At 38.4% G+C, this 27,034-nt stretch overlaps 1 protein-coding gene across 6 annotated transcripts in view; it reads right to left on the bottom strand.

Moving 5' to 3' along the window:
• Positions 1 to 27,034, bottom strand: part of TAOK3 (TAO kinase 3) — a 225,608-nt gene that overhangs the window by 91,853 nt on the left and 106,721 nt on the right. For 5 of the 6 annotated variants that reach the window (XM_032168551.2, XM_058425064.1, XM_058425065.1 and 2 more), the window contains exons 2-6: positions 26,683 to 26,787; positions 15,472 to 15,683; positions 5,877 to 5,948; positions 4,395 to 4,496; positions 201 to 246 (exon numbers count right to left, since the gene is read on the bottom strand). In XM_032168551.2, coding sequence (XP_032024442.1) covers positions 201 to 246; positions 4,395 to 4,496; positions 5,877 to 5,948; positions 15,472 to 15,591 — 340 coding nt within the window. In that variant the 5' untranslated portion in view covers positions 15,592 to 15,683; positions 26,683 to 26,787. Of the gene's footprint in view, positions 1 to 200; positions 247 to 4,394; positions 4,497 to 5,876; positions 5,949 to 15,471; positions 15,684 to 21,521; positions 21,699 to 26,682; positions 26,788 to 27,034 lie in introns of all 6 variants that reach the window. The other variant, XM_032168554.2, reaches the window with a different exon arrangement.

Here is a 27,034-nt window from a genome sequence, read left to right as displayed (position 1 = left end):
TAAAACAGCAGGAAGACTGCTAACATCACTCAGACACTTTCAGTGGCATTGAAGAGATGAAGTGCGCATGGCTTATCCACACAACCCTAAAGCTCAAGCCACCATTCAATTAGACTGCCCAAACTACACTTTAGTATGGCGGTAGATAACATTCTGATCAAAGTAAAACAGAAAGTAGAGTTTAATTCCTTCTTTCTTACCTTCTAATAAATCAGAGGCTGAGCCTAAGCAATATTCCATCACCAACTATAAGAGATTAAAATAATATTCAGAATAATGAAAGTTAATTAAAAAACTTCTGAAACCAACTAAACAACCAATCAAGGAACTAAGAATACTAGGTGAATAAATATTCTGATCTACTCGAACTTGGACTGAATTTTTGTCATCTGGCACTAATTGATTTTTATAATTTTCATCATCTCAGTTTTTATTATTTCTTGCTTAAAATTGGCCTAAAGATTATTGGGGGACTAGATATGGAAATATTTACTATAAATGGTGAAGCCAAGATTGTCAATTTATTTATTAACTCCTTCACTATTTTATTTCAAAAAGGATTCAGGTGACTATGTTGTACTATAAATTTGTAACTCAGAAAGTGGCAAACAAATACATGAGCCAGTAAAATCTATATTGGGGTTATACCAGTTAAATAAAATAAACCAGTAAGTAGTAAATTCCTTTTTTTTCACACTTTAGAAAGTTTTAAACAAGAAACAGATATTGTTTTGAACTGAATCTGAAGATGTAGCCTGCTATGTATCATTACATTACCTTGAATCCCTGAGATATGTGTGTTATTTACATTTAGATCTTAAAATATTTCCAGAATAATATTATTATAATACTATTGACAGGCTGGGTGCAGCGGCTCACGCCTGTAATCCCAGCACATTGGGAGGCTGAGGCAGGCGGATCACCTGAGGCCAGGAGTTCAAGACCAGCCTAGTCAACATGGTGAAACCCCATCTCTACTAAAAATACAAAAAATTAGCTTCGCATGGCGGCTTGCACCTGTAGTCCCAGCTACTTGGGAGGCTAAGGCCGGAGAATCGCTGGAACTCGAGAGGTGGAGGCTATCGATAGTTATTGGGTTTGCAATCTGTGGAGGCTTTCTAAAAGCAAAAGTGAGAAACCTCTTTCTTTACTCTTTTTTTTTTTTTTTTTTTTTTTTTTGAGACAGAGTTCACTCTTGTTGCCCAGGCTGGAGTGCAATGGCACGATCTTGGCTCACTGCAACCTCTACCTCCTGGGTTCAAGCGCTTCTCCTGCCTCAGCCTCCTGAGTAGCTGGGATTACAGGCATGTGCCACCACGCCCGGCTAATTTTGTATTTTTAGTAGAGATGGGGTTTCTCCATGTTGGTCAGGCTGGTCTCAAACTCCTGACCTCAGGTGATCTGCCCGCCTCAGCCTCCCAAAGTGTTGGGATTACAAATGTGAGCCACCGCACCTCGCCTCTTTCTGTACTCTTATCCTAGATTTTTTTTTTTTTTTGTAGTTTTAGTAGAGACGGGGTTTCACCATGTTGGCCAGGCTGGTCTTGATCTCCTGACCTCGTGATCCCCCAACTTAGGCCTCCCAAAGTGCTGGGATTACAGGTGTAAGCCACCGCGCCTGGCCCTTCTTATCCTAGATTTTTAGGTGTCCAAGACTACTGATTTGTAGTCAAGGTCAAAACTATCAGGGCTCAGCAACCAATCTCCACACACATATGCAAGCATTCACACTCCTACAAATTATTACTTTGTTATTTAAAAGAATAGTAGATGCTCATTATGAAATATAAATTTCCTATAATAAACTAGACATAACCAATATCAACATATTAGTTCCTTTCATTAAAAAAATTAATGTGAAAATATATTTATATTATGTACCTTGCATTACTAAGATAATTTAGAATATGCGACATCTAGAAGTTTAAAATTTAGAAACTATTATACTTTTATAGTTATATATTATAAATATCAATATATCAATACCAATATATATGAACATATTATAAATATAAGTATACTGTGTCTATATTATATAGAATGCAATTAAATTAGATATAACATACTTATAATACTATTTATATATTACATATGATTATGTCTTATATGTTATGGTTTCACAGTTATATATTTATGTAGTATGTACCTTGCATTTCTGGAATAATTTAGAACAATGAGAGGTTTAGAAGTTTAAAATTTAGAAACCATACTATAGTTTTCTGCTTGACATTAAAAACAAACAGATTCAGAAACATTAATCTTATTTCTTATCATAAAATGGAAGATTCCACAAGTAAATGTTATAATGAACACCAGCCTTTATGTGCCCTACTTTTTCTTTAATCAATTTTGATGGAAGCATTTCTAAATTTTATTACATAATTTTCTAATTTTAAAAAGTAACTGAATGTGCATACATAACCTCCTTAATCCGAGCATATGAAATGTGAACATAGAACTTTAAAACTGAATAGAATGAATATGTTTCTAGCTGCATTAAATGTTTTAAATTACATGTTTAAAAACTCAGCATTTTTGTCACAAATATTTTTTCCCCTATTATTCTATAACACAAAGGCACCTGAGATGGTTGTTTGCTCCTGACACTAAACAGCTCTGGCTGCTCTGCCTTTAAGTTACTAGGTCTGCTTTCTAGCTCCCCTGACTTTTTCCGTATGGTCAAATTATTCTTGTGCCTGTTTGTATGCATGTATCTAACAGCTCAGTTCCTTAGAGCTCTTTCTGATTGGTCTATCAAATTAGTTGTAGACAGAAACCAGGTAGCCAAGCTTATTAGCAGCCTATATAATCTAAGAATAAACGGGTGGCCGGGTGCAGTGGCTCACGCCTGTAATTCCAGCACTTTGGGAGGCCAAGGTGGGCGGATCACCTGAGGTCGGGAGTTCGAGACCAGCCTGACCAACAAGGAAAAACCCCGTCTCTACTAAAAATACAAAATTAGCTGGGTGTGGTACTCGGATGGCTGAGACAGGAGAATCACTTGAACCCGGGAGGTGGAGGTTGCGGTCAGCCGAGATCGCGCCATTGCACTCCAGCCTGGGTAACAAGAGCAAAACTCTGTCTTAAAAGAAAAAAAAAAGAGAGAGAAAACGAGCTTCAAGTAACAGTGTGGAGGATTTTCTGAAGACTTGAAATACATGAGATTTTAGCACTTGGATTTTGTAACATTTATTCTGCCTGCTTGAAATCCCTTTCTTGACTCCTTCAAGACAGCTGAGATTGCCAAAGAACTGATTTCTAGATAATGAGATACATCTTTGATTAATTTCTTATTTTCAGAAGGGATGCAATAGCTCTACATAAGAGTTGCTTGAACAGAAATGAGTACGTTTAGTATACTGTTTGATAGTCTATTTAGGAACAAAATTCCATTCCCTAATTAGAGATCACATACAGGAAAGGAGTCGGTACGTGGTAAACAATAAATGCTAGTTAAATTGGAGTTTAAGTAGGAGTGCGCAATTTGAAAAAGTAGAAAGCATAACATTTTCACGTCCTAAATGTGCCTAATGCGCCACCCTAAAACCATAAATACAATCATATAAAAATATGCTAAGGGCCGAGCACAATGGCTCATGCCTGTAATCCCAGCACTTTGGAAGGCTGAGGCAGGTGGATCACCTGAGGTTAGGAGTTCGAGACCAGCCTGGCCAACATGGTGAACCCTATCTCTACTAAAAATACAAAAAATTAGCTGGGTGTGGTGGCGTGTGCCTGTAGTCCCAGCTACTTGGGAGGCTGAGGTTCAAGAATCACTTGAACCCATGAGGCAGAGGTTGTAGTTAGCTGAGATCGCACCACTGCACTCCAGCCTGAGCAACAAGAGTGAATCTATCTCAAAAAAAATATATATATATATGTGTGTGTGTGTGTGTGCATGTGTATACATATTTATATATATATACATATATCACAATAAGATGACGAGTGGAACAAAAGTCTCTTATTTTAATCATATGGTGGCCCCTGTTTGGTAAAAATCACATAGCAATTAAAACATCAAGGACAATTCCAAATATGGGGGGAACTGGAGTGGAGGATGAGAAATGACAAAGATAAAAATTCTAGGATGATAATATAAGGCTGTGCCTTTTACTTTTACAAACAAATAATTATAAAATGATGTCAACTTTTCACCATCTCTTTTTGAGTGTTTATAGAATGGAATTTCTAATAGGCTAGATATCATTTAATCTTACAGAATATATACCATATGACACACCAAAGTATTAACAAATGTTAAATACTGATAACAAAAGTTAAATGGAACAGAAATGAAATTAATAATTTTACAGATCAAATAGATAATAGAAAAAAAGAAAAAGAAAAAAATGTAATAGTAAAAGAAAGATAATAGAGGTCCTTCGACTTACCCAAGCAGTGTGCTCTTTCAAGTAACAGCCTTTGTACTCAATAGTATTAGGATGCTTCAATTGTCGTAAAAATTTAACTTCCTTAAGAATATCTTGCCATTTCTATTGAAGTCAGAAAGGAAACATTTTAATTTAATTTTTGATAGGAAAATAGTATTTCCTATCAAGTATATGTATATATTATTTATATTATTGTAAATGGACATAAAGTAAATGTTTAATAAATGAAGAAGCTATTTAAACATGCTATTTCTTTCTCTCTCTTTTTTTTTTAGTTGAGACAGAGTCTTGCTCTATTGCCCAGGCTGGAGTGCAGTGGCGCGATCTCGGCTCACTGCAACCTCTGCTGCCCGGTTCAAGGTTCAAGTGATTCTCGTGCCTCCCAAGTAGCTGGGACTACAGGCGTGCACCACCAGACCAAACTAGTTTTTTTGTATTTTTAGTAGAGACGAGGTTTCTCCGTCTTGGCCAGGCTGGTCTCGAACTCCTGACCTCAGGTGATCCGCCAACCTCGGCCTTCCAAAGTGCTGGGATCACAGGCGTGAGACACTGTGCCTGGCCTAAACATGCTATTTCTTTAGTTTGAATACATGTAAACACAAATCTATCACCAAATACATTACAAAAAAGCCATTACACATACCCATGTTCTGGTCTGCAAAATAGTTTTTTTCCTTTTCAGGCATCCAGGCTAGAGTACAGTGTTGCAATCACGGCTCACTGAAGCCTCCACATCCCAGGCTCAAGCAATCCTCCCACTTCAGCCTCCCGAGTGGCTGGACTACAGGCACACACCACCACACCCAGCTAGTTTTTCTGATGTTTTGTAGAGGTGGGGTCTCACCATATTGCCCAGGCTTGTCTTGAGCTCCTGGGCTCAAGCGATCCTCCAGCCTTGGCTTCCCAAAGTGCTGGGATTGCAGGCCTAAGCCACCTCAGCCAGCCTGCAAAATAGTTAATTGAGCTAGAACATTAGCCTTTTTAAAAATAATTATGAATGTTCACACATTTGTATGAAAAACTCCAGGAACATTTATTATATGCTCCACAAGAAGGAAAAAAATTGTTCTAAAAAAAAGTTTAAAGAATTTTGTTAATTTTTTTTCTTTTTCTTTCTTTTCTTTTTTTTTTTTTTTGAGACAGAGTCTGGCTCTGTCACCCAGGCTGGAGTGCAGTGGCGTGATCTCGGCTCACTGCAAGCTCCATCTCCCGGGTTCACACCATTCTCCTGCCTCAGCCTCCTGAGTAGCTGGGACTACAGGCGCCCGCCACCACGCCCGCTAATTTGTTGTATTTTTAGTAGAGATGGGGTTTCACCGTGTTAGCCAGGATGGTCTCAATCTCCTGACCTCGTGATCCCCCGCCCCCAGCCTTGCAAAGTGCTGGGATTATAGGCGTGAGCCACCGCACTCAGCCAGAATTTTGTTAATTTCATACTAACTTGTTTATTTCAGTTCAGGTATACAACTGTCTCTATCTCACCTCATGGGTCTGCTTCCCACTATAGGACATCTTCTTAATTGCCACCACCTCATTGGTGTGAGCATTTGTAGCCTGTGTTAAGAGGGTAGAAGAAAAAGAAAAAGAATTAGTGATGTTTCAGCCAATTTAACTTAAACATTTGACTAGAGACTATTTATTTATATATTTATTTATTGACAGTCTCATTCTGTCACTCAGGCTGGAGTGCAGCTCACTGCAACCTCTATCTCTTGGGTTCAAGCGATTCTCCTGTTTCAACCTCCCAAGCAGCTGGGATTACAGGCACGCACCACCATGCCACGCTAATGTTTTTTGTATTTTTAGTAGAAACGGGGTTTCACCATGTTGACCAGGCTGGTCTTGAACTCCTGACCTCAAATGGTCCGCCGGCCTCGGCCTCCCAAAGTGCTGGGATTATAGGTGTTTTATTTTATTTTTGGAGAAGGAATCTAGCTGTGTTGCTCATGCTGGAGTGCACTGGCACGGTCTCGGCTCACTGTAGCCTCCACCTCCTGGGTTCAAGCTATTCTCCTGCTTCAGCCTCTGAAGTAGCTGGGGATTACAGGCACCCACCACCACACTGGCTAATTTTGTATTTTTAGTAGAGATGGGGTTTCACCATTTTGGCCGGGCTGGTCTCAAACTCCCGACCTCACGTGATCTGCCCGCCTCAGCCTCCCAAAGTGCTGGGATTACAGACGTTAGCCACTGTGCCTGGCCTGATATATATTTAAAATAGTATCTCCATACTGCAGTATCACAGTTCAAAGATGCTTCAATTTTTGATAGGCTAAATAGACATTTCCACTCCCATTTTAATGTATAGTTTCTCTGTATCCTTTTCTAGATAAATGTAAAGATTATAATATAAAAAATGATTAGGGTTTAATATGTCAAACCAAACAAAAAATGTCATATTCCCAAATGATGCATACTGGCTTCACCTTGTAGACGGTCCATCAATAGAGAGCCAGTTAAATAAATAAATATGATATGACCATATAATAAAATAACCACTTAAGGAATGAGGTAATCTATGTCCAATGCAATACGAAAAGATGTTAAAAATGTTTTAGTCAAAAATAAGCTATAAAGTAGAATCCAATTTTTGCAAAATAGTAATAATGTGAGTATATGTGTAGAAAAAATTATAAAAGAATTTATACCAGAATATATATCAATGATAATCCCTGGAGCAGTGCTATCTGATAGAACTTTCTATGATGATGGGACGGTTCTTTCTAGATTGTCCAACAGAGTAACGTGAAATGTGGCTAGTGTGACTGAGAAAATAAATTTTAAATTTTATTTAATTTTAATTAACTTAAATTTGAATAGTTAACGTGCCTACTTGCTACTGTATTGAACAGTACAGCAGAAAGTAAGATTAATCCTAAGGGGGACTTTCGTTTTCAGGATTACTTATATTTTATAATAAGACTGTATTACATATATACATACCTACATTTATGTATGTATATAGGTGTATTTTTTATCTATAGAGGTTCCCTTTCTCATAATTATGTCTACTTGTCTTCTCCATACTCCGAATAGAACAGTTCAAAGTACATATGAAAACCATTAATAATTCAAGTAATAGTCTCTTCCTCTCAATTTACTCAAGATATACATATATATATATATACACACACACACACACATACATACATACATACTTTTTTTTTTTTAAGACAGAATCTTGCTCTGTCATCCAGGCTGGAGTGCAGTGGTACAATCTCAGCTCACTGCAACCTCTGCCTCCCAGGCTCAAGCGATCTTCCCACCACAGCCTCTTGAGTAGCTGGGATTACAGGCACCCACCACCACGCCTGGCTAATTTTTATATATATAGTAGAGACAGGGTTTCACCATATTGGCCAGGCTGGTTTCCAACTCCTGGCCTCAAGTAATCTGCCCGCATCAGCCTCCCAAAGTACTGGAATTATAGGCGTGAGCTACTGCTCCCAGCCTCAACTTATTTAAAATATTTAAAACTATTAGTTTTCTTAAAATTTTCATAAAAATAAATACAAGACATTAAAAGATTACCTCTGCATCAGTGCCATACCCCTAATGTAAGTAAGCTATTTTGCTTCTGTGATATTATTATCATTGTGGACCAATAAAGCTATCACAGTGGTTCTGAAGTAAAAGATTGGAATACATTCACTGATAAAGTCAGGTTAACAATTTTAGAGAAAAATTAATAATCATTTTCTTAAATACAACTAATTTAAAATGAACCTCCTCAGATATAACAATAGTTTCTTTATGATTTTTAAAAATGGTTAATTCAAACAATAAACAATAATGTACTATGTAAAAATAATTTGACCACAGATTCTTACGGAATGTCAAAATGGAAAAAAAAAACAAACCCACAATAACGTACTACAGGAGTTTTTTTTAAAAAAGCATTAAGGTAAAAGTACCTATTATATATTAATGAGTTATCCACTAGTCATAATTTTCCGATCTGCAGAACTCCACAAAAGCATATTTTAGATATTTTATTGATTTAGAAAGTACAGACTGACTTTTGTTAAAAACAAAAATCTCTCACACTGTTCTGGCTTTTAAACTTTAACACTAAACTGTGCTTATATGGCAATCATAAATAAAAGCTGATGTAAATTCAGTATTACAATAAAAGTTAGAGGGACTATATCTGAAAAGTAGATATTTGAGGCAGCAATATATATAGTGGAGCTTAAGGAGCCTGAAAAAGATTTAGGAAATATTCAGACATTGAGAAATTTTAACTTGTTGTGAGGTTTTAAAAAATAATTAACCATTACTATAAAAAAAGCCCACGGAAATAAAATCAGTATTATTATTTAATTGCTTATTAAGGTTATTTATAATTAATACTATATTTGGACCTAAAAACATGAAAAAATAACCACCCTAAAATAAAAATATATTTCTTACATTTATAGGATACTCACTGATTAGAACTTAATACTTCCACTCACTTACACATCCTAATGTATAGGCAGAGACTTGAAATTTGAAAAACATTTCCATGTTGATTATTCTATAGATGTGAACTTTTTAGTGCAAATGTTGATTATGCTATAGATGTGAACTTTTTATACTGGCTAAAAGTCAAAACATGCTAGATTGAAACTTAAAAAAAATCGATGTTTTAGTACAGAGAAAGGAAAGTATTAATGGGGTCTCAGCTTTCTAGTGCATACAGTACTATGAATGACTACAGCCTCTATCATTTCAAGTTTTATTCTTGAAACTTACATTCATGCTTAATACTTCCAATAGTCTCAATGGTCTCAGTAACTATTACCAAGATCATTGATTCAAGAAATACTTATTAAGAACTTACTATTATATGTTTATATTTTTAAACATTTTACAGCTATACCTTTTGCTATTTTATAGACAAATATAAAAAATTATGTTAATTTAGGAGGCAGGCCAGGCACGGTGGCTCACTCCTGTAATCCCAGTATTTTGGGAGGCCAACGTGGGTGGATCACCTGCGGTCAGGAGTTTGAGACCAGTCTGGCCAACATGGTGAAAGCCTGTCTCTACTAAAAATACAAAAATTAGCAGGGCGTGGGGGCACATGTCTGTAATCCCAGCTACTTGGGAGGCTGAGGCAGGAGAACTGCTTGTACACAGGAGGCAGAGGTTGCAGTGAGCTAAGATTGCACCACTGCACTACAGCCTTGGTGACAGAGTGAGACTTTGTCTAAAAAAAAAAAAAAAATAGGAGGCTGAGGCAAGAGGATCACTTGAGCCCAGGAGTTTGGAACCAGCCTGGGCAACATAGCAAAACCCTGTATCTACAAAAAAATTAAAACCAAAATTAGCTGGGTGTGGTGGCACATGCTTGTAGTCCTAGCTACCTACTCAGGAGGCACAGGCAGTAGGATTGCTTGAGTCCGAGGGTTCAAGGTTACAGTGAGCTATGATCACACCACTGTACTACAGCCTGGGTGACAAGAGTGAGAGACCCTGTCTCTAAATAAATGAATAAATAAAAATTTAAAAAGTGAAAAAGCTTTTCTTTTTGCCCTATTTTTTGAACCCCAACTAAAAGGTAATTATATCCAGAAAGATAGAATTTAAACTATTTGCTTTAGGTGGGTTATGGATAATATACTGAGTTCAACAAAGGTGATATAGAAACCTACAAACTTTAGAGTTGTGTTTAGGTGAATACAAAAATGAACACGCTCAGTCCTTTTTTTGTTTGTTTTCCTTTAGTACAGTTTCTTACTACTTCATTTGTTAATGCTGATAATTTATTTTTTATTTAAAAAAATTTTTTTTAAGACACGAGTTCCCACTATGTTGCCCAGGCTGGTCTCGAACTTCCGAGCTAAAGTGATTCTCCCACCTCGGCCTCCCAAAGTGCTGGGATTACATGTGTGAGCCACCACGCCCAGCCAATGATGCAAATTTCAAAATTACTTATGTAAATCCAAACACACAGAAATATTTCACCAAGTTAATAATTTCTATTTTCTCTGAACATAACATACACTCTCAGCTGATTGATTTTACAAGAGCTGTTCCAGCTTACAATTCACACTAAGTTTATTCCCTGGCAGCATTCAGTGTAAAAGCTGTGACCTACAGAGGCGAACAGAATTATAGTGTTGAGGTATGAAAATACCAGCTGCCAGACTCTGGTCTTTATGGCTTGCCAGCATGACTATGACTTATGAAAAGTACTAATTAGCAGTACCAAGTTCTCAGAGTTCTTCATCATTCATTCATTCAACAAATACTTATTAGCTGCCCACAATTTATCAGGAATTGGGCTAAGTGCTAGGGATAAGATAGTGAGTTAATATGCCCCGTACCTAGCTCTCCTCTAGGACAATAGACAGTAACAAAAATAAAATGATAAAAGACAAAATGTAAAACTGCAATTCTGATATGTGCCACAAAGAAGGGTATGTGTTACTTTGAGAACCAACAATGCTGGGTGTGACTTAGGGAGGTCAGGAAAGCCTTCCCTGAAGAAATGAGGTTTAGGCTGAGAGCTAAATGATGAACAGGAGTTAAGAAGGTGAAAATAGAAGGGAGAAATATTCGAGAGAGAACAGTTTATGCAAGATTCCAGGAAGGATGATCAGAAGAAAGGAGTCAGAGCTATAGCAATGAGAATGAGAGAGAAGATAGCTCAAGTAGAGATAGGGACCATGAAGGACCTTATGGGCTGGCTACAGTAGGGATTTTGATCTCGGCCTAAGAACGAGGGAGAGCCCCTAAAGGCTTTATAGGGAAAGGGGATGTGATGAGATTTACATTTTTTTTTTCAAGCTCATTGAGGTATGCACAACAGACTGAAGAGAGACCAAAGCAGGCAATCATAGTTGTCCAAATAAGAGATAGCAGAGTCTTCCTGGTTATAATGATACAAGTAACAAAAGGAAAAATCTATTAGCAGGGAGTAAGAAGCAACATATATAAATATTACTTTGGCCAACAGGAAAATCCATTTTTAAGGTACTGCTGATGTGACCACTACAGATAAAAGGTTAAAGCTTTCCGTAAGTTCTGTAGTACAGTGTCAGTTAATTCCCTTTTAATCTGTTTTTTAGTGCTTTATGGGTGTACATAGGCCTGTACTTTTCACATTTATATACAGGTCCTATAGAGTTAATGATTACATTTATCAATGCCACTCTGGTACCTGTATCATTTCTCTAGTCTATCATCAGCAACAAACAATATATACTTAGTGCCTACTGTAAATGAGATCGTGCCAGCCTTTAGAGTTGTAAAGAAATATTAGAAATAGTCATCTTCAAAAACGCACACACTCTAGCTAAATAGACAGGGCTTAGCCCAAAAAGCAAATAAACCACTAGGTCTTCTGCAGCCTAGTATAAGGTAGGTCTCATTTTGCCACTATTATAAATGGCTTTCAGTAAGTTTCAAAGCATCCTTGGTTTATTGTAGTCATTCTGAAACATTAGCACTTTAAGAAGGGTTTGGCTGCCATTTTTTTTTTTTTTTTTTGAGACAGAGTCTCACTCTGTCCCCCAGGCTGGAGTGCAGTGGCACAATCTCAGCTCACTGCAAGCTCCACTTCCCGGGTTCACACCATTCTCCTGCCTCAGCCTCCCACGTAGCTGGGACTACAGGTGTCTGCCACCATGCCCGGCTAATTTTTTGTATTTTTAGTAGAGACGGGGTTTCACCGTGTTAGCCAGGATGGTCTCGATCTCCTGACCTTGTGATCCACCCGCCTCAGCCTCCCAAATTGCTGGGATTACAGGCATGCGCCACTGTGCCCGGCCTTGGCTGCTTTTTAAATGAGAAGAGTCAAATAGAGACTGACTCTTGCCAGGAGAGATTCTGAGAAGATGAATTAGATTTAAAGTAATAGAAGAAAAGAAAGCAAAGATGACAGAAGAATACATCTGTAAGCAAAACAAATAGGTCACAAATGAATATATACAGAATGTTTCCATTTTTAAAAAGTTCAAAACTAAGCAAAACCAATTTACATTTTTAGGAGTACAGATTAAGTGGGTTATAACTATAAAGAAAAGTAAGAAAATAATCACCATAAAAATCAGAATAGTGGATACTCTTAAGGGGAAGGAGAGGGTTCTGACTGAGGAAGACATAAAGAGGGGCTTTTGGGATGCTGGCAGTATTCTATTTCTTGACCTGGGTGGTGTTTTTACACAGAGATTTACCTTTTAATTCTTTCTGAAGTTATATATTAAAAAATATATGTATATTGTGTATACTTCTTTATGTATACTTATGATAAAAATGCTTTGTAACAAGAGGATCTGTGACTAAAGAAGACAGAACTTTGGGCCTTAAATGCTATTCTGACTACACACTAACATGGGAGTGTTAACTAAGAAATTAGCACCCTTTTTTCTTTTCTTTCTTTTTTTTTTTTCCGAGACAGAGTCTCACTCTGTCCTCCAGGCTGGAGTGCAGCGGCACAATCTTGGCTCACTGCAAGCTCTACCTCCTGGGTTCATGCCATTCTCCTGCCTCAGCCTCCCACGTAGCTGGGACTACAGGCGCTCGCCACCATGCCTGGCTAAGTTTTTCTATTTTTTAGTAGAGACGGGGTTTCACCGTGTTAGCCAGGATGGTCTCGATCTCCTGACCTCGTGATCCACCCGCCTCAGCCTCCCAAAGTGCTGGGATTACAGGCGTGAGCCACCGCGCCCAGCCGAAATTAGCACCCTTTTCAGCCAGAAAAATCTTTTATCATATTTAATGACAAAATATACTTCAGTGGGAGCCAAGTTATTGATGGTAGTGAGGGAAGCAGAAGTAATGGTACGGCTGAGCATAGACACAACGGTTGAGAAACAGTTTAGAGAAAATCCAGGCTGAAGATTTGGCTAGAAGCAAAAGGACAAAGTAAAGATGCAATTCATAAAATCTCATTTGGAAGGACAACTAAAGATAAGCCCTATCCAGATGGCAGAACATAAAGGACCACTTAAAAGGAAGAGTCAGTAATGTTTGATTACAAAGAAATTATTTGATTACAAGTTTGGAGAAGTAGGTAATAATTAGTACTTAATTTATTATTTGCTTTAATGGACTATTATGCTTAAGGAAGTATTTGTTAAATTAGATAACTATATTTTGGCCGGGCATGGTGCCTCATGCCTGTAATCCCAGCACTTTGGGGAGGCCGAGACGGGTGGATCACCTCAGGTCAGGAGTTTAAGACGAGCCTGGCCAACACAGTAAAACCCCATCTCTACAAAAATACAAAAATGAGCCTGGCATGATGGCGGGTGTCTGTAATCCAAGCTACTCAGGAGGCTGAGGCAGGAGAATTCCTTGAACCCGGGAGGTGGAGGTTGTAGTGAGCTGAGATTGCGCCACTGCACCCCAGCCTGGGCAACACAGCAAGTCTCCATCTTAAAAAAAACAACAACAACAAAAAAACAAAAAACAGGGCCCGGCACAGTGGCTCACACCTGTAATCCCACCATTTTGGGAGGCCGAGGTGGGCAGATCACGAGGTCAGTTCAAGACCAGCCTGGCCAACATGGTGAAACCCGGTCTCTACTAAAAACACAAAAATTAGCTGGGCATGGTGGCACATGCCTGTAATCCCAGCTACGTGGAAGGCTGACGCAGGAGAATTGCTTGAACCGGGATCCAGGAGGCGGAGGTTTCAGTGAGCCAAGATCGTGCCACTGCACTCTACACTCCAGCCTGGGCTACAGAGTGAGGCTCTGTCTCAAAAAACAAACAACAACAACAAAAAAAACAAACTGTATTTTATGTAATGAATTCAGGTGAATAAGCTGTGTTAAAATTTTGGCTATTTGTCTTTCTCATCAGGAGACAGTCACATTCTTGGAACTAAAACTGATTCCAGGGGTACAGCCTTGTACCCCTTAACCGAAAATACTGACTTGACATGATTGCCACTAAAAATCACTGTCAGTCCCTTTCTCTGAATAGTTGTCTGTTCATCTGTTTATCTGTCTATCCACCATCCATCCATCCATCCATCCATCCAGTATTTATCAAATTCCTACTACTGTCAGACATATACTAGTTCTTGAGAATATAACGATGAACAAGATAGACATAACCCCTGTCCTCATGACACTTCTTATTTAGGGAAAAAGACATATATAAAGCAAAAAATCGTATACGTAATTGTTTTATTATAACCGTGATAAATGCAACAAAATATAAGCACAAGATGTTATGAAATCATAAAGTATTGATTTAGGGGTAGAGTCTTGAATAGTAAAGGGTATCTTGCAAAAGTAATACTTCAGGTAAAACTTGTAGAATGAACAGACAGGGATGGGGAGGTAATGTGCAGAGTTTTCTAGGTGGGGGGAATAGCATATATAAGGCTCTGAGGCAGGAAAGAGCTTAGCATACAGTGGAAATGCACAAAGCTCAACTTCAAGCTCTTAACTTTTTTTTTTTTTGAGACGGAGTCTCACTCTGTTGCCCAGGCTGGAGTGCAGTGGCACAATCTTGGCTCACTGCAAGCTCCACCTCCCGAGTTCATGCCATTCTCCTGCCTCAGCCTCCCAAGCAGCTGGGACTACAGGTGCCCGCCACCACGCCCGGCTAATTTTTTTTTTTTGTATTTTTAGTAGAGATGGGGTTTCACCCTGTTAGCCAGGATGGTCTCGATCTCCTGACCTTGTGATCTGCCCGCCTCGGCCTCCCAAAGTGCTGGGATTACAGGCGTGAGCCACCGCGCCTGGCCGAAGCTCTTAACTTTCTTATACTACTTTAATAGGTGAGTCAGTTGATATAAATACCACTGAATTGAATAAAGCCTAGGATTCTGGAACTGGCTTTTCAGCAATGACTATTTGCCTCTATGGTAGATATCACTTAATTTATAGAAAAATCACTGTAATCAAGCTTATTTTACAAGCAATAGCTATGTGTAGAGAACATGTAGAGTTCAAACTTTATTTTTTTTAGTTTTTTGTAGAGACAGGGTCTTGCTATGTTGCCTAGGCTGGTCTTTCTTCCCACCTTGGCCTTGCAAAGTGCTAGGATTACAGGCGTGAGTCACTGTGCCAGGCTTAGAGTCCAACCTTTCTTAATCTGATCTATCTAAACGACTCTTTTAAGTACTTACAAAATAAACTGCTCCAAAACTTCCATGTCCAATTTCATGCAAACCAATAAAAAGTTCCTCAGGATCATCTTTGTAGAATAGATCGGCAATCTCTGGGTCCTTCAGCACCCCTTTACGCATGATGGCCAGTAGAGCAGGCTCTGCTTTTTGATATCACAGTTAGCTTTATTTCTCATTGACAATTTTTTTGGGGGGGGGTAAATCTTCAGTACCTGTAGAAAAGTAAGGTTTGCCATTAAATTATTTCTAACACATTTTACTTGGTGGCAATACAAATACATACAAATATGAAAAAGTCTCTTGGTCTCACAATTCAGTAACAAAAGGACAAAAAAACCCAAATAAAGAATGGACATATGGCTGGGCGCGGTGGCTCATGCCTGTAATCCCAGCACTTTGTGAGGCTGAGGCGGGCAGATCACTTGAGGTCGGGAGTTCGAGACCAGCCTGACCAACATGGAGAAACCCTGTCTCTACTAAAAATACAAAAAATTAGCCAGGCGTTGTGGCACATGCCTGTAATCCCAGCTACTAGGGAGGTTGAGGCAGGAGAATCGCTTGAACCCAGGAGGCTGAGGTTGCAGTGAGCCGAGATTGCGCCATTGCACTCCAGCCTGGGTAACAAGAGGGAAACTCTGTCTCAAAAAAAAAAAAAAAGAACAGACAGAGGATTTGAATACACATTTCTCCAAAAAGATATACAAATGACCATTAACATATGAGAAGATCCTCAAACATCATTAGTTTATTAGAGAAACAAAAATTAAAAGTGGGATACCATTGCATACTCACTAGGATAGTGATAGTCAAAAAGTAAGATAAGTGTTCATGAAAATGCTGAGAAATTAGAACCCTCCAACACTGCTGGTGGCTGTGTCATTTTAGATAACAGCCCTGCAGTTCATAACAAACTTAAATACCGAGTTACCATTTGACCCAGAGTTTCCACTTCCAAGTACATACATACACCCAAGAGAAATGAAAACATATGTTCACATAAAAACTTGTGCACAAATGTTCATAGCACCATTATTCATAATAACCAGAAGATGGAAAAACCCAAATATCCTTTAACTGGTGAAAGAATAAACAAAACGTGGTATATCCATATAATGGAATATTATTCAGCAGTAAAAAGGAATGAAGTATTGGTATAGGCTGCAACATGAATGAACCTTGTAAAAATTATGCCAAATGAAAGATACCAGTCACAAAAGACCACATATTTTATGATTCCATATACACATACACACATACACATGTAATTTCCAGAACAGGCAAATCTATAAAGACAGAAAGTAGATTATTGGTTACTGAGAGATGGGGGGTTTGGAGGGTAATAGCTAAAAGATACAGGCTTTCTTTTCAGGGTGATGAAAATGTCCTAAAATTGATTGTGGTGATGACTGCATAACTGTGACTACACCAAAAATCATTCAATTATACATTTTAAGTGAGTAAAGGGTATAGAATGTAAATTATATTGTAGAGATATTACAAAAATTCATTTTGGTGTAATTAATGTTGAAATAATAACGGTTGGTATTTATTAATCAATACTATGTGTCAAGCAGCACTAAAACCTTATACATATTATCTCCTTTAATCCCTACAATAGCTTCATAATATAATGACTTTACTATCTTAATTTTATAGAACCAACTAAGACTTTGATGGGCTAAACTACTTCCACATGGTCAGAAAGCCAGTATTTGTCAGGACTGCAATTAAAACTCAGATCTAACAGCAAAGCCCATGCCCTTGATTGACATGTGGTATATTCATATAGAAATAGAGGCAACTAAACAATTCTTTACTGACTACTAGAAGAAATTACTATCACTTGGAGGCTAGGCTAAATGCCCATGTAAAGAGGCAAGTTATTCTGCTGCTACATAAAACATTCTGAAATCAAATTTTCTATTAATAAAAGGACATCATTTTGACATGTTCATATATTGATCTGCCATTCATTACGTACATTTATTTGATGTAGATTCTTTTTATTTTTTGAAAAATATAGAAATGTTATCAATCATCTATATTTTTCATTTTAAATAACCTCTGCCCTCATACCCAGATAATCATTTATTTATGCCAACGTTTACACTTATCACAGGATAGTTGGTGTTTCTTCCTTGACCAACTAGATAACCAGGATAGAAATTTCGTTATTGGTCAATAAAACTATTTTTCAAAACATGGGCCAATGGGTCTCTCGCTAGGAGAAGAAAAAAAGAAAGTAATTAATTAAGTAAAACTGATAGTGCTAAGAGGTATTTTTTTCTTGAGACATAGCAGCCATAGGTGACAACATACATTACTTCATAGTCTAGTTAGTTCACTAGTACACATAGGTCATCAACCTAAGGATCCATCCACTTACCCAACTCATTCTTTCATTCAACAAATATTGTTGAATGCTCACTATTTGCCATACCCTCTACTGAGTTTTGGAGGTAGAATGGGATGTGGTCCTTATACTTAAAGGGCTTAGGAGCCAAATGGACTTTTAGACATTAAATTATAAAGACACAAATGATAAAATGGTTTTAACTGATTGGATTATGAGGGGAAAGTAAATATTTTTTAATATAAGGATATTATAGGATGACTCAGCCTGTTTTTGACTTAGACGTGAAAAAGCATGCCTTTTTAGGGAAAATAAAATTAGTTCATTCAATACGAATTGTATGGGAGAGTTGGAAGGAGAAAACATGAAGCTGGTGTTGAGCCAAGGAAAATTGCAAAAGACCCTTTAAACCATATTAAGAAGTTTACACTCTATCCTGAGGGAAAGGGGAACCACTGAAGGTTTATATGGGAAAAAGGATCCCTCCGCCAACAATGCACCTATAATCCTAGGCAGTCATCCTGCCAGTCCATGGATGCCAATAATCAACTATAAAGTTACTACATCAATACTACTGGGAAAGTAACTTAAATCCAGCTATTTGTCAATCAGGTAAATGAAAGCACAAAATAAGAGCTCAAAAAGTGGCCGGGCACGGTGGCTCAGGCCTGTAATCCCAGCACTTTGGGAGGCCAAGACAGGCAGATCATGAGGTCAAGAGATCAAGACCATCCTGGCCAACATGGTAAAACCCCATCTCTACTAAAAAAAATACAAAAATTAGCTGGGTGTGGTGGCACTCCTGTAGTCCCAGCTACTAGGGAGGCTGAAGCAGGAGAATTGCTTGAACCCAGGAGGCAGAGGTTGCAGTGAGCCGAGATCGTGCCACTGCACTCAAGCCTGGCGACGACAGAGCGAGACTCCATCTCAAAAAAAAAGAAAAGCTCAAAAAGTGTTTTGATTTTATTGCTTATGTCTGAGAACAACAAAAAAAGAATCGATGGATCAAAGATATACCTTTTTGGAGACTATACGTAGAAGGCAAATTATGAGACTGTCTTTAAGAAAATCAAAAAGACCTATGAACTAAACTTATGATAATTAAAATATTTTCAATCACCAAAACACATTATAAATTTTAGAATATTTTGGCTTCCATGTGAATAAAGCTAAGTGCTATGGATTTGGGGGGAAAACATGGATTATAGACTAAAATCATTTTATGAAGAAATAAATATTTAAATGTAAAAATGAGACCATAAAAACTTCTAGAATAAATTACAAGTGAATATTTAATTACTTAGCAAGATACCAGAGGCAAAGCCATAAACTAAAAATCAGTAAGTTTGACTATATAATTAATAACTTTTATCTTAAACATGTAATGAAGGGACTTCTGCTTCTAGCCAATATGGAGTAAAAGGGGCTGGATCTATTATCTGCCACCAGGAACAATTAAAACACTGGACAAGGCCAGGCACAGTGGCTCATGTCTGTAATCCTAGCACTTTGGAAGGCCGAGGTGGGCAAGTGGTCTGAGCCCAGGAGTTCGAGACCAGCCTGGGCAACAGGCTATATCTTTACAAAAAATACAGAAACTTAGCTGGGTATGGTGGTGTATGCCTGTAGTCCCAGCTACTCAGGATGCTGAGGTGGAAGGACCACCGGAGCCCAGAGGTCAAGGTTGCAGTGAGTCAAAATCATGCCACTGCACTCTAGCCCAGGCAACAGAGTAAGACCCTATCTCAAAAAACAAACAAAAAAAACACTGGATAGAACATATAAATGATGGTATTTGAAGACAATGGATATCAGGCAAAGAAAGACAATGATCCCTGACAGAAGACAAGCAAATGATGTAAGCCATTAAATGTTTGAGCTTAATGCCCTGGGAGAATTTCCAGGCCATGGTGCAGAGAGGGGAAATCCAGTTAGAGCCTGGTGAACTCCCTGAGTAGACAAAGATGACAGTCCAGGTTGACCAAGGTGGGTAGAGTTGGCAGGGCAGAGTGCCAAATAGAAGAGAGCAGCACAGAAACAGGATATGGAGATTTGCAAAGGGTTCCCCTCAAGTCTTCAGCTGAGCACTGATTCGTGTATGCATATGGAGAAAACTACCTTAGACCAGGGCAAAAAGCGATCTGAAAGGAATAGAGACTACAGTACCTATAGCTCAAAAAGGGCTGTGAATAGTACTCGTTCCCCCTAGCCAGGATAAGAAATCTCATAATTCACAGGGCATTCTGGAGGCTATTCAGAAGAGTCTTGCCTTCATAGTAGGGACCCTAGACTAAATGCTGGTCTGCGATGCCTAACAATTTTTATTTTACCTATTTTTTATTTGTGAGACAGGGTCTTGCTCTGTTGCCCAGGCTGGAGTGCAAGGGTACAATCATGGCTCATTGCAGCCTCAACCTCCGGGACTCAAGTGATCCTCCCGGCTCTGCCTCCCAAAGTGCTGGGATTACAGGCATGACCAACTGTGCCTGGCTCTAACAAATTTTAAAAGCAAGACCTAAAAGGATGAAATTATTTCCAAGTAACTTAACTGTGTTCCAGAACAAAGTCCAAGAATACTTAAAGGAATATAAAAACATCCAGTATCTAAAAAGGTAAAATTCACAATATCTAACACTCCATAAAAAATTACCAGGCATGCAGAAAAGCAGGCAAATATAATTCATAATGAGGAGAAAAATAATTGAAACCAAACCATAATTGATATAGATGATATACGTTAAAATTAGAGGTCAAGGACATTAAAACATTTAATATAGTTGTATTCTATATATTGAAAAGGGTGGAGAAAATTTCAAACATGTAAAGCAGAGACAGACAAAAATATAAACAGATTCAAAGTAAGCCTTTATTTTATGCATATATGTATGTATTTATTTTGAGATGGAGTCTAGTTCTGTCACCCAGGCTAGAGTGCAGTGGTGCAATCTCAGCTCACTGCAACCTCTGCCTCCCAGGTTCAAGCACTTCTCCTGCCTCAGCCTCCCAAGCAGCTGGAATTACAGGCATGCGCCACCACATCCAGCTAATTTTTGTATTTTTAGTAGAGACAGGGTTTCACTATGTTGGCCAGGCTGGTCTCAAACTCTTGACCACAAGTGGTCCACCCACCTTGGCCTCCCAAACTCCTGGGATTACAAGTGTGAGCCACCACATCTGGCCCTCAAATCAGACCTTTAGAGGTGAAAGCTACAATGTCTGAGATTTAAAAATCCTCTGCATGGGATGCATAGCAGAGGAGACTTTGCCGAAAAAGGGGCTACTGAACTTGAAGACCCAACAACAGAAACTATCCAAAATAAAACAGAAAAAAGACTAACAAAACAAAAACCAAATCCGCGACCCAGAGCATCAGTGAGCTGTGGAACATCTTCACGTGGCCTACTGTACATCTAACTGGAGTCCCTGAAGGGGAGGAAAGATATTAGGACAGAAAAAATTATTTGAGGAAGTAATAGTGGAGAAAATTATGAATTTGATGAAAAGTATAAACCCACAGATCCAAGAAGGTCTATGAACCTCAAGCACAAGAAATACGAAGAAAATTACACCAAGGCACATCATAATAAATTGCTCAAAACTTGTGATAAAGAGAAAATCATAAAAGTTATCAAGAGAAAAAAAGCATGTTAAATACAGAATCAGGAAGGAGGCAAGGATGTTTACTCGCAACACTTACATTCAACATTGTGCTGGGGCGGGGTGTGATGTCTCATGTCTGTAATCCTAACGCTTTGGGAGGCCAAGCGGGGAGGATGACTTGAGACCAGGAGTTTGAGACCAGCCTGGCAAATATAGCAAGATCCTCTCTCTTTACAACACCAAACCAAACCAAACAAAAACATTGTGCCAGATGCTGTACAGGTGCAGTAAATAAGAAAAAAAGAAACAAAAAAGCATCAAGACTGAAAAGGAAGAAGTAAGACTCTCTATTGTCAAACAACATAATCATTGTCAAAAAATTCAATGGGATCTACAAAAGCTACTAGAACTTATTAGTTTATTAAAAAGTACAGAAGATCAATGCATAAAATGATTACATTTCTTTTTTTTTTTTTTTTTTTGAGACAGTCTTACTCTGCCCTCTGTCACCTGGGCTGGAGTGCAGTGGCACGATCTTGGCTCACTGGAACCTCTGCCTCCGGGGTTCTGGCAATTCTCATGCCTCAGTCACCCAAGTAGCTAGGATTACAGGCATGCACCACCATGTCTGGCTAATTTTTGTATTTTCAGTAGAGACGGGGTTTTGCCACATTGGCCAGGCTGGTCTCAAATTCCTGGCTTCAAGTGATCCACATACCTCGGCCTCCCAAAGTGCTGGGATGACAGGTGTGAGCCACTGTGCCTGGCCTGAGATGATTATGTCTCTATGTATGAATAAATGAAAATCAAGGCTGGGCACAGTGGCTCATGTCTGTAATCCTAGAGCTTTGGGAAGCCGAGGCAGGTGGATCATGAGGTCAGGAGTTCAAGACCAGCCTGGCCAAGATGATGAAACCCCTTTTCTATTAAAAGTACAAATAATTAGCCAGGCGTGGTGGCAGGTGCCTGTAGTCCCAGTTACTCCGGAGGCTGAGGCAGAGAACTGTTTGAACCTGGGAGGTGGAGGTTGTAGTGAGCTGAGATCATGCTACTGCACTCCAGCTGGGGCAACAGGGCAAGACTCCATCTCAAAAAGAAAGAAAATCAAATTTAAAAATATCATAGTAGCATAAAAAATGTGAAATACGGCCAGGCGCGGTGGCTCATGCCTATAATCCCAGCACTTTGGGAGGCTGAGGTGGGTGGATCACTTGAGGTCAGAAGTTCAAGACCAGCCTGGCCAGCATGGTGAAACCCTGTCTCTACTAAAAATACAAAAATTAGCCACGTATGGTGTCACACGCCTGTAATCCCAGCTACTTGGGAGGCTGAGGCAGGAGAATAGCTTGAAACCGGGAGGCAGAGGTTGTAGTGAGCTGAGATCGTGTCACTGCACTCCAGCCTGGGTGACAGAGCAAGACTCCGTCACAGAAAAAAAAAAAAAAAAGTGAAATACTTAGGGATAAATCCGACAAAGGATATATAAGACCTATACACTGAAAATGACAAAATAATAATGACATAAAGACATAATGAAGGGATATACAGTGTTTATAAATCAGAAGACTCAACATTTTTTAAACTCTGAGAAGTTTAATCTGAAATTCATATGAGAATTCAAAGGACCCAGAATAACCAAAGCAACTTTGAAAAAGGAGGACAAAGTTGAAGAGCTAGCATAAAATAATTTCGAACTTTATTATAAAGCTACAGTTATCAAGACCATGCAATACTGGCACAGAGATAGACAAATTAATCAGTGCAATGGAATAGGAAGCCCAGAAGTAGACCCACATATTTATGGACAACTGAGATTTGGTAGAAGTACAAAGGCAATCCAATGAAGAAATAATTGTCTTCAATGAATGGTACCGGAACAACTGCATTCAAATATGTGAGAAAACAGATATTTGGTCCATACTAACAACCTGTATAAAAACTGACTCCAAATAGGTTATAGAACTAAATGTAAATCTACAATAATAAAACTTCTAGAAGAAGGTACAGGAGAAAATATTTGTGACCCCGGGTTAGTTAAAAATTTCTCAGTTAATAACCCAAAGCACAATCCATCAAAGGAAAAATTCATAAGTTAGACTTCATCCAGATTAAAAATGTCTACTTTTTGAAAGATACTTGAGAAAATCAAAAGACAAGCAACATATTGGGAGAAAATCTTTGCAAATTATGTCTCATAATGGGACCCCTGGATCCAGAAAATAAAAATTGTCAAAACTTAATAATAAGAAAACCCAATTTTTTTAATGGACAAAAGATTTGAACACAAGCACGTTACCAAGTGAGATGGATGAATGGCAAGAGAAAGATGCATACTATCACTATTCATTAGGGAGATGCAAATTAAAACCCATGAGAGGCTGGGCACAGTGGCTCACACCTGTAATCCCAGCACTTTGGGAGGCCGAGGTGGGTGGATCACCTGAGGTCAGGAGTTCAAGATCAGCCTGGCCAACATGGTGAAACCTCATCCCTACTAATAATACATAAATTAGCCGTGTGTTGTGGTGAGCGCCTGTAATCCCAGCTACTCGGTAGGCTGAGGTAGGAGAATTGCATGAACCCAGGAGGTGGAGATTGCAGTGAGCCAAGACTGCGCCATTACACTCCAGCCTGGGCAACAAGAGCGAAACTCTGTCTCGAAACTCTGTCTCAAAACTCAGTCTTTTTCATGTTAGCCATTAACATATGAAGTGACTGTATCTTTCATACACTGCTGGTGGGAATGTAAAATGGTAAAACACTTTGGAAAACATTGGGCAGTTTCTTAAAAAGTTAAACATACACCTATCATATGATGTAGCCATTATACTCAAGTATTTACCCAAGAAAAATGAAAGCATGTGTCAATACAAAGCCCTGTATACAAATGTTCACAGTAGTTTTAATAGCCAAAATTGGAAACAACCCAAATGTATATCAACAAATGAATGGATAATCTGTGATAAATACAATGGACTGTAACTCAGCAATAAAATAAACTACAGATATACTCTACAATATGAATGAATCTCAAAATATGCTGTGTAAAAGAAGTCAGACAAAAAATAGTACATACTTTATGATTTCATTTATATGGAATTCTAGAAAATGCAAACTAATTTAAAGAGATAGAAATCATATCAGTCGTTACCTGGGGGATGGGGGTGGCGATGGCAGGTAAAAAGGAATAGGTAGGAGGGGCTAAAAAGGGGAAGCTTTTTGGGAGTGATAGTGGATATGTTTATTCCCACTATGATGGTGGTTTCACAGATATATACCTGTTAAAACAAATTATGCTCTTTAAATATGTTCACATTATTGTTGTTGAAAGATGTAATGTACCAAATTGAAATAAGTCTGGGTGTGGTAGCTCATGCTTATAATCCCAGCACTTTGGGAGGCAGAAGCAGGTGGATCATTTGAGGTCAGGAGTTCGAGACCAGCCTTGCCAACATGGTGAAACCCTGTCTCTACTAAAAACACAAAAATCAGTTGGGTGTGGTGGCACACGCCTGTAATCCCAGCTACTTGGGAGGCTAAAGTGAGAGAATTCCTTTAGCCTGGGAGGCAGAGGTTGCAGTGAGCCGACATTGTGCCACTTCACTCTGGCCTGGGCAACAGAATGAGACTCTGTCTCAAAGAAAAAAAAAAAGAAATTAAATGAAGTAGAGAAAATTTTTGCAAAATATTTGCCAGTTAAAAGCTATTCTGGGCCGGGCGTGGTGGCTCACATCTGTAATCCCAGCACTTTGGGAGGCCGAGGAGGGTGGATCATGAGGTCAGGAGTTCGAGACCAGCCTGGCCAACATGGTGAAACCCAATCTCTACTAAAAATACAAAAACTAGCCGGGCGTGGTGGTGCTTGCCTGTAATCCTAGCTACTCAGGAGGCTGAGGCAGGAGAACTGCTTGAACCCAGGAGGCGGAGGTTGTAGTGAGCTGAGATCGTGCCACTCCACTCCAGCCTGGGTGACAGAGTGAAACACTGTCTCAGGAAGAAGAAGAAAAAAAAAAAAAAAGCTATTCTGAACATCAGAGAGGTGAACACACACACACACACACTTACCTACAAACTCAAAAGAGACAGGTAGGAAAATTAAAAAAAAAAGAGTAGTGTCCATTTAAAATATGAAACATGTAACTTCACTAATGATCAAAGAAGTAAAAACGGAAATAATATAACACCTCATTTCACCCACAAAATTGGCAAAATAAGAGGAAAAAAGGTACTTTTTTTTTGGGTAAGGATATAAGGAAATAGTTTCATACATTGCTTGAAGAATAGGATGGTATGCTTTTTGACCTAGTAATACACTTTTGGGAATTCATACAAGGCAGTTTCTTGTTTGTTTGTTTTGTTTTAGCAAAAGAGGCGAGGCATAATTAGGGAAAGCACAGAAGGAATATGACGGTGCATATGGGAAATGTGACTTCTTTGACCTATAAGTTTGGGTTTCTTTGTAGCTTGTGTTTTATCTGAAGTTAGGTATTGAAATTTTGGGTAATTTTTTATTTCCTTCTTTTTGTTTCTATGTATTTTCTAAAATTATATTTTGCAAGGTCTATTACTTCTGTAATTAGAAGAAAAGTGATACAAAACCTTTTAGGTAATTTCAAATCTAACTATAAAGTACTGCAACAAAAAAATGGCAATATATATATTTCCAGAAAATAATTTGACAATAGGAATCAAGAAAGTTTAAGTAAGCTCATTTCTTTTAACCAAATAATTCTCCACATTGTAAACTATAACTGAGAAGAAAAAAAATTTTAGGAAATAAATAGAAACTCAAAGATTTTTATTTTTATTTTATTTTTTGAGACAGAGTTTCACTCTTGTTGCCCAGGCTGGAGTGCAATGCACGATCTTGGCTCACCACAACCTCCGCCTCCTGGGTTCAACTGATTCTCCTGCCTCAGCCTCCCCAGTAGCTGGGACTACAGACATGCATTACCACACCTGGCTAAGTTTTTTTTTGCATTTTTAGTAGAGACATGGTTTCTCCATTTTGATCAGGCTGGTCTCGAACTCCTGACCTCAGGTGATCCACCCGTTTCAGCCTCCCAAAGTGCTGGGATTACAGGCGTGAGCCACCATGCTTGGCCAAAGATTTTTATAAAAGAATACTTTATCCCAATTTCATTAATATTTTTACTTTCCCTTTTATTTTTCTTTCAAAGATAAAAATTCACCCAAAAACCCAGAAAATATTATTTTTTTCCATTTCTTAGGAGAAAGCTAAGTTGTACAGACAATACCTTTTTGTGTGTGGCACAAAATATTCCATATTGCTCAGATTCATTTTAGCAGCAATCTTCTTTTTTCTCTTTTATAACTTCAGTCCTTTGTATTTATGATGCAACCTACGGAAAAAGAAGAACAAAATACATAATTATCAGCAAAATTAAAGAATCATTAATTGCTCATGTGGTAGTTTTACATATTTACAAATGTAATATTACAAAGTTAAAATTTTATCTTCATCTCTTTGTGGATGGCAAATTTAAAAGGTAAGATGCTCAAAACAAAGATGCAAGCTACTCTTTCCCAGGCAATATCTGGGAAACAAATGTGTCATTAGATTTAAGAATCTATACTGAAGCTTCCACT

This window comes from Hylobates moloch, unplaced genomic scaffold, assembly GCF_009828535.3.
Source record: "Hylobates moloch isolate HMO894 unplaced genomic scaffold, HMol_V3 SCAFFOLD_12, whole genome shotgun sequence".
Lineage (NCBI taxonomy): Eukaryota > Metazoa > Chordata > Mammalia > Primates > Hylobatidae > Hylobates > Hylobates moloch.
This window is presented reverse-complemented; position numbering and strand designations above follow the sequence as displayed.